Below are 16,015 nucleotides of genomic sequence, written 5' to 3'. Positions count from 1 at the left end.
AATTTGAAAGCACAAGGATTAAAAATTGTTACATTCTAAAATTTAAGAACTAAATTGTCATAAAATTGAAAGTACATGGATTAAATCATTACAAACCAAGGTTGGATGACTAAATTGTTACTTTCATGAAAGCTTGGGGACTAAAAGTATTTTTTTTTTACATGAAAAATACTCCTAAATTAAACTTTGCTTATTTGTTTCAAAAGTATCACTGGGCTTTTAGTTGTTAGACTATTATCTTTAACCTTTCACACACATTTTAAAACAACACTCTTGAAGAGTAGAAGTTCTTTAGAATGTAGATAGAACATCAATAAAGCGGTAATCTGAAGTACTGTGATGCTGAGACTACGACGCTTACTTCGATCAAGTATGAATATCAACTTTTTGTTTAACATTTTAAAGACTTTTCTACTCTAATATTGGAATAATGTTAGAGAATCTACGTCAAATAATATTGCAAATTCAATATTTTTACTGGGGATGAAATTGGATTATTTTTTATGATTTAGCCTTGAAAATTTTTGTGCCTTGAAAATTTATTGTTATCTTTTGTTTATGATTTTGTTTTTAAATTGTAATAAAATCTTAATCGATTATGGATTTTAGAACAACTATTTTTTTTTATTATAGTATATATATTTTTTAAATAAATATAGATAAGAGGAATCCGAAGGTACACCAAAACATTTCAACTATGTCAACACATTTTTTTTTATAATTATTCTAATATTTTAGAGCAAACAAAATAATTCATAATTCAAATCATATGCATTTTTAACTCTCTCTTATAATAAATTTAGATATACATATTAATGTCAATATCCAAATATAAAAACAACTAAAACAATGTATCTACTCTAGTCATCAATAACTAAATTTGGCTAAAAAAAATATCATAACTAAACAAGGGTAATTAATTAGTGTTAATTTATCAATCATGTATCTTGTTGATCAAGTTAAATTGAAACTTATCGAACACTATTTTACTTCATATTGTACCATTAACTTTCTTAAAATTACAAAGGCTGTCAATTATTTAAAAGGCTACGACATTTTTCAACTAAACCTCAAGCTTAAGCTTAAATAGAATAATACAAATAACTATTTTGGTCATTATTCTACACCTATAGGACTTCGGTGTAATAGTACTTACCTAATATATGTTATTGTGATAGCTGTTATTGGTTCCTTCCAATAACTAATTGTCTAATTGTAAGCTATACCAATAGTAGCGAAAGTGAATATGGTTTAGTATTCATTCTCTTAAAGTCAGATGTTCAAGTTAATCCCTATTTTGGCTGTACTAAAAAAATTAAACCATAATCATAGAATTAAAATTATTATTATTTTTTATAAATTATATTGCTCTTCATTACTTTTCTCATTTTAATTAAACACATTTTTTCTCATATTAGGGTGGTTGAGTTCCTCTCATGGTTCTAGTGTGGACTGCATTATCATTCAGTGCTCCAACATAATTTCCTTCTGGAGTTCCTAGAAGACTTTTAAGCCCTTTGCCATGGGAATCTGCTTCTTTATATCATTGGACTGTGGTCAAGGTACATTCTTTTATCTCGAGAGTATGTTTTTGGAATGATTTTAAAATGAATATAATCACTTTTTTTCTCGTTCTAAGTTACTCTTAAAACATGTGAGATTATTAATAATTTGAAATCAACTTAATGTTTAAGTTTACCCTTTTAATTAAACACTATTTTCATATAATAGAAATTAGTTTTTGAACGATTAAGGATATGTTTGTGAGTGGTTTTCAAATATTTGCCACATATTACATGAGTCATTTTCAAAATCATTCTCAAACTTGCCTTGAATTATTCAAAATTAATTTTGTTTGTGTGAAAATATATAGCGTTTAAAAGTGTAAAACCAAACATTAATCTAGGAAAAATACCTTTTTGATCCCTAGGTTATAAATTTATGAGAAATGAAATTTAATTCTTAAAATAAAAAAGATTATTAGAAATGAAAAATTTTAAATTCAATTTTAGTTATGATGAAAAATAATGACACTTAATTAATTTAATTATTTTAAATTAACTAGTAGACGTTAATACTAAAAACTAAAAGTAAATATTTAGTAAAAAAAAAAAAGTGAGATTAAAAGTGTAAATCTTGAATCTTATGGACCAAATTGAAACAAAACTCAAACATCAAAAGTAAAATTGTAACATTTTGAAATCTAAGGACTAAATTGGAAATCAAACTCAAAACTCAAGAACTAAACATGTCACGTTTCAAAACCTAAGAACTAAATAGAAACTCGGGCCAAAACCTAAGAACCAAAAAAAAAAATATATATATTCTTCCATTAAATTTATTTTTGAATAATTAAAAGACATGTTCCAACATGATTTTTTAAAACTTCAAAATCGCTCCCAACATATATCATGCAAAAGTATATTGTTTTCGAGGTTTTTGAAAAAGACAATCGTGTCCACTTTACCATTTTCAAAAGTCACTTCCAAACATGTCATCTTAACTATTTTAAAATCACTCACAAGCATGATCGTTGTTAGTTTAGGATCTCAGAGTTTTTAAACCTATTAGATACACACTAGATTGTCATTGTCCTAATAATGGTTTCTTTTTAAATCTAACAAGTAATGTATATAAAATTGAAACTCATATCATATCATATAAATATATATGGTTCATTTTAATTAATGGAATTAAACATATGTTTTCTTGAACATGTTTTTATCCCAGGATATGGGGAAAATCCCTCCTTCATACATTTTTGCAGCTCTTCTTCCTGCTGTGATGATTGCAGGGCTTTACTTTTTTGATCATAGTGTTGCTTCTCAATTGGCACAACAAAAGGAGTTTAATCTTAAGAACCCTTCAGCATATCACTATGACATCTTGTTGCTTGGATTTATGGTAAACAACACTTTCTATATATATTATATATATCATTCAACATTGAACTTTGTGATTTGTTTCACTATTATCCTAGTTTATTATCCTTGACTCTTTCATTATCACTTATAAGCATTTACTAATTAAGGGACTACTTCAACTATGTTTGAGAATTTCCTTATTCAAGTGGTTCCACAACAATAAGAAGAATAACTCTTAATAACAAAATGATAAAAACCCGATAAGGAAGTTAAACATCTTTACTTGGATAGATGATCGATGATAAAGAAGAAATGAGAATTCATTTCTATCTCCAAGATTTTGAACTCTCCACCATCAAATTCATCAAACTAAATTGAAAATTCTAAACATGCATTCTAAACACAAAGATACATTGTTTAAAAGAATACAAGAATATAAAGAAAACTCTATGAGAACTTTTTTTAAACTTGTTCTTTCAAAAGAGAAAAATACAATCCTATTTATACTAAATGAAGAGTTCACAAAGAAATCATGACATAACCTTTCATCTATGTAGTTTAAATTCAGCTCACAACCCCTCGAATTTCCTACCCATGAATATTAATAAATGCAAATACATGAAATAAATAGATATACATATAGACTGGTGTAGTGATGATCCGATGATAAAGAAATTGTGATCTTCTCAATCACCTATTTAATTTCTTTATTAGAGGGTCACCCACTACGCTGTTCCATATCTTAATTTTTATCTAAAATTCTAAAGAATTTCTATTCTAATGGTAATTTTAAAATGTTTATGAAAGGTTCAAAAGCGACATATTGCAACTTTTGAAATTATAAGGATATTTTTTTAAAAAATAGACAAAGTTCAAGAGGTTTTTTTTTTTAAATTTATAACCTAAACATATATATGTTGTTACATCACTAAGTAGGGTAAAAATATCCCATTTACTAGAAAATTACTTGCTTGTACAATAAATAATAGTAGAGCTCTTACTTTTAGTGTAATTCCCTCATTTAATAATACAATAGAAATAGGCCAATAAAATAATAATTTCAATATTATTTCTATGATAAATATGATGTTAGACTTTACTTTGTGGATTACTTGGGCTTCCTCCCTCAAATGGGGTTTTACCACAATCTCCAATGCATACTAAAAGCCTTGCAGTTCTTAAGAGGCAGGTAATTAATATAAGATTAAGCACAAAAATGTAATAATATATCATAATATGTTATTTTGTTTAATTAGCTTAATTTTCTCTTCATTATTTATTTTGCAGTTGATAAGAAAAAAGATGGTTGAAAGTGCTCAGAAAAGCATAAAAAAGAAAGCTACCAACTCAGAAATCTATGTCCAAATGCAAGATATGTTCATAGAAATGGATGGTAGCCCAGCTGCTAGTCCACTAGAGGTAGTGTTCTTGTTTCTCGTTTTAGGTTAAATTATACAAAATTTAGTACAATTGAGAGTACATAGGAAAATTTAAATCACAGACCTCGTGGTTACTAACCATACACTCACATGTTAATTGAACTATGTTTGATTTGACAACATTATATAAATTTTTTAGGCTCACTTTAATGGAAATTAAAGATGATCATCTCCAAAGATACTCTTGGAAAGATTTTTAATATTCAAATCATAGAATAAAACTTTTCAAAAGTATAGGGCATACATAAATTCAATGCATTTGCATATAATTTAACCCATTTTATAAGAAAACATCCCCATAATTAACTTTTCATGAAACATTATTTTTTTATAATGTCCTTTTTGATAGGGTGTTCATGTCAAATTCGTGATGATCATGTATACTTTCGGACATTATTTGAGGTTTGAAAGAGAACATCCTAATTATCATACTCTATTTGTTTATACTCTAGATTTGTTATTGAACTTCATATAACGTTAGTGCGTCCAATTCTATATTTTTTTTTTTAAAAAAACATGCAAGGGAGTAGGAAAAAACTTTCACTCCCCTCGTAGTACTTTAAAATTTTCACGTATCTTACATTATGGAGCATCAAATCAATTAGTATATATATATACAATATGAACATATTCTTCATGCTTACATTTTAAGAAATTAATAATTACCTACCTGTCTCGTGTCTGTATCCGTGCTTCTGATTTTGATTTAGATATATGTTGTGCATGTGCAGATGGATGTAGTGGTGAAAGAACTAGAAGATTTAAAAGAGGCAGTTATGAAAGAAAATAACAACAAAGAAAATGAAAATGAAGAAGAGAAATTTGGTCATCTTGAGAAGCACATTGATTGTTATCTTCCAGTTAGAGTAAATGAGCAAAGAGTGAGCAATCTGCTACAATCAGTCCTAGTGGCTGCATTAATTTTTGCAATTCCATTGGTCAAGAGCATCCCAACTTCTGTGCTTTGGGGATATTTTGCTTATATGGCCATTGATAGTCTCCCTGGAAACCAATTTTGGGAAAGGATTTTGCTCCTCTTCGTCATGCCCAGTCGACGTTACAAGTAACACCTTTTCTTCTTCTATCTCTCGGTCTTTACTATTTGTCTTTACGTCTTCGATTAAATTATAAGTTTAATCATATCAACGTATGTATATAGGGCTTCATATATTTGTCGCAATAAGTTCACGTTGGTATGATACATTAATTAATTAAACTAACAAGTAATGATAGGAAAACAGGTGATGGAAGGAAGTACATTAACAAGTAATAATGGTAGACCCCTAATTAATGAGTAATACTTGGACGTAGTCTTGAGTCTTACACTCATATCCATGCATCTCCTATAATTACGAAGGACAAATTATATATATATATATCGTCACATGATAACTTGTGATTAGACACTTGGATATGCTGCACAAAGATAGGTGTAGTTTGAGATATAAGGTGTAGTTTGAGATATACTCAAATATTTTCTTATTGTATACTAAACAAGAAGCGAGAGAGTGGTGAATATGTAAGTTGGTGTGAATACGTGAGAAGAATGTCGTGGACCTGAAAGAATATTGTTATTTAAAGGGGTGTTGAGTGGTGAATATATAAGTTGTTAGGGTTATGTTGGGAGATATATATCTTTATGCTATTTTCTTGTATTTAGATCTAATGGATGAGACTTGGGAGAGTCTGGGAAGCTCTTGAATCGTCTTTATTACTTGTTGATAAGTAAAATTGAGTCTAAGGTTTATGATCAAATTATTTTGTCTCATTTGTCTAATCGAGTTTTGACCTATACCTTTTATCGTGTCATGTCGAGTGTCACCCGTAAATCTAACTCAACATGCTAAGTTAACTTTTTCGAATTCGATTGAGATTAATATGTTGGTAGTTGATGGATAGCTAATTTTATTATTTCAATACCTTTTTGGCAAGGTGCTAGAAAATGCCCATGCTTCCTTTGTGAAGTCAGTGCCATTCAAACATATAGCAATATTCACTCTCTTTCAACTTATGTATCTTCTTCTTTGCTATGGAGTGACTTGGATCTTTATAGCTGGAATCTTGTTTCCTTACCTTTCTTCTTCCTCATTACCATAAGACAATACATTCTTACCAAACTACTCCGATCTTGATACTTGCGAGAGCTCGATGCCGTTAAATATGAAGAAATAAAGGGATCCTCGAAGACCTCGTTTAGTTTTTCTTTCAAGGTACTTGTTTTTAACCTAGTTGAGTTATGCTCAAGTTGATATTTGATCATTTGTCCTTTTTATATAATATATATGTAAGAACCTAACGTTTTTTTCATTTTTTTTAATGAAAATATAATATTGGTTCTTGATTTCTAATAGGGAAAGGATTCTACTCAAATAGTTGAAGATGGTGATGATGTTGAGATGTGTGATGCTGAAATACTAGATATGTTAACAACGAGTTAACGACATCAATTCTCGATTCCAACAAAATGGTGAGTATAGTGGTGAGTATTCCCGCTTGTCACGTGGGTGACTCGGGTTTGATCCTCGACAATGGTGCCATTTTGTTCGGATCGAGAATCGATGTCGTTAGTTCGACTTCAAATCGAAACAAAGGAAAATTTATAAAATCACTGAACTACTCGTGCCTCAACTAACCTACATGTTCCTAGATGCAATTGGGTCCCCAGCGGCTAGAAAGAACTAGAAACACATGTATTAAGACTCAAAATAATCAACAAATAATCAATTTATTCTTTAATTCCGGATTTGCAGCGTTGCAACGCTGCACATTCTACCTTAGAGTGTGTTGCAACCTTACGATAGTGGTAGTTTCATAACTTCAAATTAGTCCCGTTTGACTCCGATTTCTTGGTTCTACCAATAACTCTTTTTGAGAGTTATCAGTATCATTTAGTCAAATAGAGTTTGACCTTATTACAGGATTAAAACATCAAACTAGAACTGTGAGGGGAGAAAAATCTATAGTTGGATCCCTATAGTTGAAATCTTGTTTCCCTATAGTTGGATACTTGCGAGAGCTCAACGCCGCTGAATATGAAGAAATAAAGGATCTCCGAAGACCTCATTTAGTTTTTCTTTCAAGGTACTTGTTTTTACCTAGTTGAGTCATGCTCAAGTTGATATTTGATCATCTGTCCTTTTTATATAATATATATGCTAGAATCTAAAGTTTTTTTTTCGTTTTTTGAATGAAAATATAATATTGGATTCTTGATTTCTAATAAGGAAAGGATTCTACTCGTATATTTGAAGATAGTGATGATATTGAGATGTGTGATGCTGAAATACTATATGTGTTAACAACAATAGAGGGGAGTTGAAGATTAGAACAAGAAGCTTCAATGAAGATGGACATGGTCAGGTATGAAATAGATCACAATTAAATCTAACTTTTTGAAATTTAATCACAATTTGAGATTGTGATAGTAAAATATTAGTTAAATTATATCCCATACTCATAAATGACTTTGAGGCATGTTTTAATTATTCTCATAGAATTTTAAGGTCTTGTTCGGTAATCATTTGATTTTTATTTTTATTTTTGAAAACTAAGCATTTCATCCACATTTCTTATAAAGATTTGCATTTTCTTAAGTACAATGGTTGAATTCTTAGCTAAATTTAAAAAATAAAAACAACTATTTGAAAGCTACTTTTTTTAATTCTCAAAATTTAGCTTGGTTTTTTAAACCATTAGTGAAAAGTAGATAATAAAGGAAGAAATTTAATGGTGGAAGTAGTGTTTATTAGCTCAATTTTCAAAAACAAAAACCAAAATAAAAAAATGGTTACCAAACAGGATTTAAAAGTTTCGGTTTAACTTTAGGACTTTGACATTTTTAAAAAATATACGAGAGGAAAGACTCTTTTCCCCTTAAAAATTAATGACATGGAAGAGTGTGGTTGATGGTAAAAATTAGAAACATAACTAACATCATGCTCATTTCTACCTATATATAAGATTAAAATCATTCTTACCTTTCATTTCAACTCAAAAAATCAATATCGTTGATGATATCATTCCATAAAATCAATTTTTTTGTCATGCTAATTTTTATGAACAAAGTCATATGTGCTTTACAATTTTTGTATATATCAACTATATGTCATGTCACATTTCATATATTGATTTTGAAACGAAAATCTCTATGAAAACAACAAAAGTTTAGGGTTAAGTGCACATAGACGATAATATACATTGAAACCTCCCAGAAGTTTGAACGATATTTGGTATAATTTAACGTAAAAATATTTGGTGGTGTGAAATAATTATATAATTAGATGTATGCATGCTTGGAAGAACATATTAATTAATATTTTATAATGTGAACATTTTTGTTGTAATGCAGGTCTATCCTGAAATAGTCGAAATAGATTGAAGGCTATTGTACAATATTTAGTGACAGAAAAATAACAAGAGAGTGTATGACAAATCCAAGTTCAAATGGATGATGAACATCAGTCATAGTTGGTTTTAGTGTGCTTAATGTGATTGTCATAAGAAATTTATTATATGTTTGTTATAAAAAAATATACTATATAGTTGTCCATGTAATGTTTATGGCAAATATAATGTAAAGTTGTCTATCATTTAAGGACTTCTTTTTTTTTTTTTTTTAATTTTTAAAATAACATATGATATATCCATCTCAAGTGCTTCTTCAAAATAATAATAATAATAATAATAATAATAAATTAATCTATTTTTTAAACTACTTTCTCAAAGGATTGTTTTACTAGAATTACTTTTTGATCATCTAAAATCACTCAACAAACTATATTAAACACACTTCAAATTAACACATTCTTTTTTCTTAGGTGCTGGTAGAATTAAAAGATCAATTTTATTAAAGAATATTTTTTCCCAAAGTTATTCCAAACACATTCTCACATATTATGTGTTGGATGGACATCATCACGCAGTGGAAGAAATCAGGATCCATAAGCATTCTAATTCATTAATGTTGATTGAAAAGAAACATGTTAAAAACAGAGTATAATGGGTTTCAAGAACTTACCTTGGCCGAACCAACAAAATCTCCATTTCTAGATTGAGTTGTGGGACTCAAAATCCTCCGAATCCTTGTGTAGACCACTACAAGATCTTCTCTACTATCCTCTTGATGTTCTAGATTGAGTTGTGGGACTCAAAATAAGCTAGAATCAAATGGAATATGAAGAAAGTTGAACAGAACCCATTGAAGAACATCTTTTCATCCGAATTTTTAAGCAAAAATTCAGTCGGTTCTTCCTTGATTTTTCACTCTAATCTCTTCAATATATTACAGACTATCATGCAAAGAGAAGTGTTGCATGGGATGCAGCTCATGCTTGGGGTAAATCAAGGAAGAGGTGGTGGGTTTCTTGTAAGCTACTTTGAAGATGAACTTGAAAACTCATTTTTCAAGTTTTGTGTAATTTTCCAATTTCTAAAAATCCATTTTGATTTTAAAATCATATTTTATTTTTAAAATCAAAATTTAATTTTCTAATAAAATTAATAAATAATTATGTTAATAATTTAAATAATTCTAATTAATTTAATATCCAATATTAAATTTACATAAATTCATCTTCATATATTTAAATCATATTTAAATATATTTTCTTCAATTTCGTTTGATTCTAATTTGAACGTTTCAAATTAACTTATCACGCTACTCTAGAGTTAACCCATTTCCGAGCTAGTAGGGGGACTTCATGGATCTATAAATCATGGGCTCCAACGATCCGAGATTAATTGGTTAAACTTATTAGACCGATCTAATCCCCATTCGTTAACTAATGGGCCACTCTACTAAAGCCCATAGTTGACTCCCCTGATATATTATGTCCACTCGATATAACCATGATTAGTAAGTTAACCCTTCACAGGTTGTTCGTAATAACGGCTGGGTCAAATCTTTGTTTTACTTCCGAAATTACCTCTCGTTCCTTAAGTCCCCTAAGTCCCCACTAATCCCTTAATGAACAATTTTTTTGTGATCCAATGACAAGCCCCAGAATCAGCACTTAAAAGAACAACCTCTTTACTATCCCTAAAGTGGGTAGAAGTGAATTCCCTCTTGCACCCTATGTCCCCAGCTATCTATCCGGTCATTTCAATCATATTGAGCTGGCGCTGTTGAGCCAACCCTCACCTATGCAAATCTAAGGGCAATCCCAGGAGTTCATAGTTAGCTCAGGATTAAGATCAAGTTACCTAGGTCATCGCTTTGAAATAGTCAGTTTTAAACAATAAACAACGTTATAGAGTAAGAGTGACTCATTTCGTGGTCCGATCTTGTACAAACTCTTTTGCACAAGGACACCCCCTCCTTATGTCCAACATGAACGAATTAGGATCACTTCGTTTGTAGCACTTTACAACTCCTTGTAACAACTACAGAGCAAGTCGTATCCATTAGTGTTACCAGAATAAGGTACCTAATCTTATCCATGTATTATAGATCATTTTGACTATTTACTCAAACCTGATCCGCCTTTATGTCTCCACACAAAGTTCAAGTACTCATCAAATAAGGGACTTTTAGGTTTATTGGATCTCTATTCAAGCAATAGATCTATTCAATAACACCTTTATTGAATTTTCAGAATAAGCTCCATTGTTTACATACCACGAGTTTTAGGACATAAAACCCAACATTATGCATGTTCAACAATATTGACACATGAAAAAAAATTTAGGTGCAATCGAGTCACACTCATCTCTTGTGTTGTCCAACCAGCACCCCATGAGATTGTGCCATAAGACACAATTTTTTAAGAAAAAAATGATTTTTTGTGTGTGTGAGTAAAAGAACAAAAGAGTATGTGGATAGACACATCACCAAAATGACCAAATGGATACATAGAACATCGTAACTTAAAATCTCATACATTTTTTAAAACTGGAGTTACAAGCTTTTACATTTTTATTTGTAAAATATGATATTTAACATATTACTACTTTTATAGTACAAAAATAGAACAAAACAATCAAATTAAAACTTCACGTTAAACTAGCACTTCAAAAATATATTTCCTAAATGCATTAAAAAAATTCTAGGCTTCTTGAATCCATATTAAAGTATACTGTACCTCAAACACAAACTATTCAACTCCGTAGATTATATAACCTCACAACTCTCTTTGCACTTCAAACATCCTTTAAATATCTCAGTTTTCAATTGCGAATCACATTTTTGTTTCCTTTTTCCAAGAAACAAGAAATTTGTAAGAAGGAAGAGGATGAGAAAATCAAAACTATGATTTCTCATTGTTAGTTAAAACCAAAGATCCAAAAACCAACATAATAATATTACTAACAATTGCTTGTGGAGTAAGAGTAGCATCAACTTTTATAATACCTTCACTATCATCAATTTGCAACAAATCCAATTGGGATTTCAAAAGAGTTGAAGGCATGAAATGGTTCCCTTCTTTGGCTCTTTTCTCTAATCTTGAAGCAATCACTTCAGCTGGAGCATCCAATAGAACAAACTTCACCACACATTTCATTGTTTCCATTTTTTCATAATTTTGATCACTTGATCTCAGAATCTCTCTATAGTGTTTTTGTAGAGCTGAACAACCAAGAACTACACTTCTTCTACATGTTATGTTTTCTCTCAAGGTATCTCGAATCTTCTCGAGCCATGGTATCCGATCTTCGTCCGAGAGAGGGATTCCTTTCGACATTTTTTCTGCTCATAATGGTGATATACAAATGTTAGCTTCAATCTCAGGGTGAGTTTGAAATGACTTTTGAAGAGTTGTTTTTCAATTAGAACACTTGCGAAAAAAAAAAAATACTCGAAGCCAAAATCTATAGAAGTTTTGAAAATTACTTTTATTTGTTCATAATGTTTAAGCATCTTTTTCAATTTACTTCTGTTTTACAAAGTTTCAGTTTAGTACTTTACTAATTAAAATTTTCAAATTTAGTCCATATTGTGAATGCTAAAATTGATTGATGATGAACACTTATGCTTAGTAAACTGAACAAAATTTAATGAATTACTCAGAATGTCTACCGCTTTCTTAAAATTTGGATAAATAAATAGAATTTAAGTTAAATTACAAGTTTAGCTATTGAATTTTGAGATTTATGTTTATTTGATCATTAGACGTTGACTTTCAAAAGTATTTAATAACTTCCTAAACTTTTAATTTTGTGTTAATAGATCCTTTAACTTTCAATTAGGATTTGTTAGATTATAAATTTGAATTTTATATCTAAAAGAAGTATAAACATTAAATTCTTTTTTTTTTTTTTTTTGTACATATCTATGAATTTTTTAAAAAAATATCAAAAGTTTGGAGACTAAATTTGTAATTTAACCTACAATTTATAAAAGGTAAGTTTATCATCAGTCTAAACATTCATTAAACAATGAATAGCTAAATTGAAAAATGTCAACAATATCTTAACTAATATTTAAGTTGACTAAAAAATTAGAAAAAAACAAATAAATAATACTCTTTTAAGTCTCATTTGATAACTTTTTTGAGTTTAGTTTTTAAAGTTTTGCTTGAAATTTTCCATAACAATTTAACAAATATTGAACAAATTTCAAAACTAAAAGTGTAGTTAAACCTCTCTTAGCGAGATTACATGTTTTATATCAATTGAACGCTCAACATTGTCAAGATTTTGTATACTTAATCATCTAAGTAAATGAATAAAAAAAATCATGTTTTTGTCCAATTTTAAATAAATAAAAGGTTAAATTACAAATGTAGTCCATATCCATATGATTTGGAGAAAACTAGAATTAAGTCTCTCTAATTTATAATTAAAATTTAATCCTCACTCCTCTTAATAGTCCATACACAAGAGGTTTATTAGATCATAAGAATTATTTATTTAGGAAATTTTTTTTATCAAATCATAAAAATTAAATTCTAGTTTAATCTCTTTATCATACCGTAAAAACTAAATTCTAACTTTAAAAACTATAGAGATTAAATTCTAATATATTTTTTTATTCGTATGAACCAAAATTATAATTTAAACTTTAAGGATGTGTTTAATGCAATGACTATTCTAAGACTATAATAATCATTTCTTGTTATAGTACATATTATTTTGTATACTCCATCAACACTCATTTGTTACCGTTTTTACTATTTGTTACAGTTACATTCATCATTTTTTAATTATTTTTTAATTATAGTTTACATCTCAAATACATACTATTATAATCCAAACTAAAATAATCTACATCTCAAACACAAACTATTATAATCTAACTATAATAATATAGGATTATAATAACTAACTCTTTACCTCAAACGTTCCTAAATGTTAGTTCTAAGAATGAAAATGATTTAGGAAAGTATAAGAAAAAAGAAATAAGTTGAAGGACCAAAACCAAAATAAAACAAGTGAAGAAATGAGCTTGTGGTACCCTTGTTAGAGATTGGATGAAAATCATCGGCATCAAGAAAAGTGAAATCCAAGGCCTTGCCCAGCATCTCACCAATAGTACTGCACCACACACACACAACCATCCAGTATTAAATGATTTTTGAGAAAGACGATTTTTAAATATATAAAAATGAATCAAAATATTTATAAATATAACAAAATTTTACTGTCTATTTGCGATATACCGTGATAGACTATTATTTGTATCTATCTATGTCATAAAAGATACAGTTCATAATTTTGTTATTATTTCATAAATATTTTCAGCAGTTTTGTCATTAAAATAATTTTTTATAATATAAATAATAAACATGTTATAACTTATTTTAAAATCATAAAATATTTATTTACTAGTTTATTAGATTATTGTTTTAAATGACAAAACTGCTGAAATTATTTTCAAATATAATAAAATGTCAGTCTATTACTCGCTCATGGATATCTATAAGTATAAGTGATAACTGATAGACACGGATAGATGTCTATTAGAAACAGTAATATTTTGTTATATTTGTAAATAAATTGGCTCATTTTCATACATTTGATAACAACCTTAACCCTAGTCATAGTTTGAAATTTCGATTGAAATCTCAAAATTTCAAGATTTTAATAGGTTCAAAATTTCGGTAAGGGGGAATTTCAATTTTCCCTCAATTTCTCGAAATTTCGATTTTCCTCCAATTTCTCAAAATTTTGAAATTTTCATTGATATTTCGATATTTCCATAGATATTTCAAAATTTCAAGTTTTTCGTAGCAATTAGCTATGCTAGCTCAACTATAGAAATGATACAATATAAATCTAAATGTAGTCTTACTTTATAGAAATAATGATTAAAAATAGTTAATTATAGTCTAATTTAACCACAATCAAAGTTCCATTAACTAATTATAACAATTTCCATCCATTTCTATAAATTTTTTCAAAATTTTTACAGAAATTTCTATAAAATCAAGACCTAGATATTTTATATGACATCGATGTTCCGAAACTGAGCCTTAATTTATATTTATTTTTTGAAATTTTTGTTCTTATAATTTCCCAACGACATTTTATCCATATTTTCATCTCACAATTAAGGCCTACAACTCATCAAATCATGGAAAGAGGGGAAACAGGGTCCATTCGATCACAGAGAATAGGCGAATTCTACGGAAAGGATTCCAGATCTTGAGCATCAAATTCAATCAGCGACTCAAAATGCATCTCTGCTGATAACTAACTAATTTCTCCACTACTAGACTCTAAATTGAATCAATCAATCGATCGATTTACAAAGTCGATATATTCAGAGAAGACGAAGAATCGACATAGGTCGGAGAGAGTGAGAGGAGACTTACGATTTTCCAGAACCGCAGACGCCCATGAGCACGATCGCCATAGCTTGAATGAGAAGAAGAATCGGAGATTAATAAACTCAAATTTTGAATGAAACTTACCATTATGAGACCTGAAATTGAAGAATCGAATAGAATACCATTCAAATTTGGATGCTAGAATCCTTATGCCAGGTGATGGACAGAGAATGATGAAATTTTTGGGCAAAGTGGTGAGAGATGGCAGTTGAGAATTGAAGACGAGAACAAAATTAATATCTATTGTTAAAATTACCAATTTGGCCCTTATTTTTCCTTTTATTTCTTTTTGTTTTAATTTCCCACTTAATTGACTAATACCTATTTCTAATTTCTTTTTTTTTTTTTTTTTATTAATAAACATATTTCTAATTTTTCAACATCTACTTGATTGAATAACAAAAGGCATTTCTACTTTAAAAAACTTCTATAGATATATAAGTTTAATTTTTTATTTATATATTTATGTGAATAATTCCATAAAATTTTATAATAATGTTTTAGTTAATATTACTTAATCTCAATATCATATATTAGTGCATTTAAAGTTACATTTATATGAAGGTTAAATTATAAATTTAGTATATTAGTTTTAAAAATTGCAACTAATAAATTTTTATAATTTCAACTTTGGTTCTAACAAGTCACTTAAAAATATCTTATAGAACAAAATAATTTGAATTTTAAATCTAAAAAATCTAAAAAAAATACTAAAAGTGTTTAAAAATTAACCATTTTATTAGAAAAAAAATTAAGCCTTCAAATTTCAAAATTTTAGTTAATAGATATACTAATTTTTAGAAAATCTCCAATATCATATTTAGTAGGTACAAAATTAAATTTGATGTCTAATTAAAATTCATTTTTTAACATTTTTAATATGTAAAAGAGCTATTGGATGCGAAATTGATATTTTAAGAATCTATTAGACACAAAATTCAAGAAT

General features: G+C 28.4%; 2 protein-coding genes across 3 annotated transcripts; one reads left to right on the top strand and one right to left on the bottom strand.

Annotated features, from left to right (window-relative positions):
- Positions 1–2,733: 2,733 nt before the first annotated feature.
- On the top strand, positions 2,734–5,370 carry LOC120067423 (boron transporter 4-like). Its single transcript, XM_039018989.1, has 4 exons — positions 2,734–2,904; positions 3,958–4,053; positions 4,152–4,283; positions 5,035–5,370. Exons 1-4 carry the CDS (start codon positions 2,734–2,736, stop codon positions 5,368–5,370), a joined length of 735 nt encoding a protein of 244 aa, XP_038874917.1.
- A 6,025-nt stretch (positions 5,371–11,395) lies between these two features.
- Positions 11,396–15,305, bottom strand: LOC120067110 (gluconokinase). Of its 2 annotated transcripts, XM_039018529.1 has the most exons (4): positions 15,192–15,305; positions 15,055–15,097; positions 13,695–13,774; positions 11,396–11,987 (listed from the first exon to the last, which is right to left on the bottom strand). In XM_039018529.1, exons 2-4 carry the CDS (start codon positions 15,093–15,095, stop codon positions 11,548–11,550), a joined length of 561 nt encoding a protein of 186 aa, XP_038874457.1. In that variant the 5' UTR covers positions 15,096–15,097; positions 15,192–15,305; the 3' UTR covers positions 11,396–11,547. The 2 variants fall into 2 exon arrangements, with proteins under 2 accessions (XP_038874457.1, XP_038874456.1); XM_039018528.1 differs by having other exon boundaries at positions 15,055–15,281.
- Between the last annotated feature and the right edge of the window lie 710 nt (positions 15,306–16,015).

This window comes from Benincasa hispida, chromosome 12 (assembly GCF_009727055.1).
Source record: "Benincasa hispida cultivar B227 chromosome 12, ASM972705v1, whole genome shotgun sequence".
NCBI lineage: Eukaryota > Viridiplantae > Streptophyta > Magnoliopsida > Cucurbitales > Cucurbitaceae > Benincasa > Benincasa hispida.
Note: the sequence above shows the minus strand (reverse complement) of the source record. Positions and strands in the feature narration are given on the sequence as shown.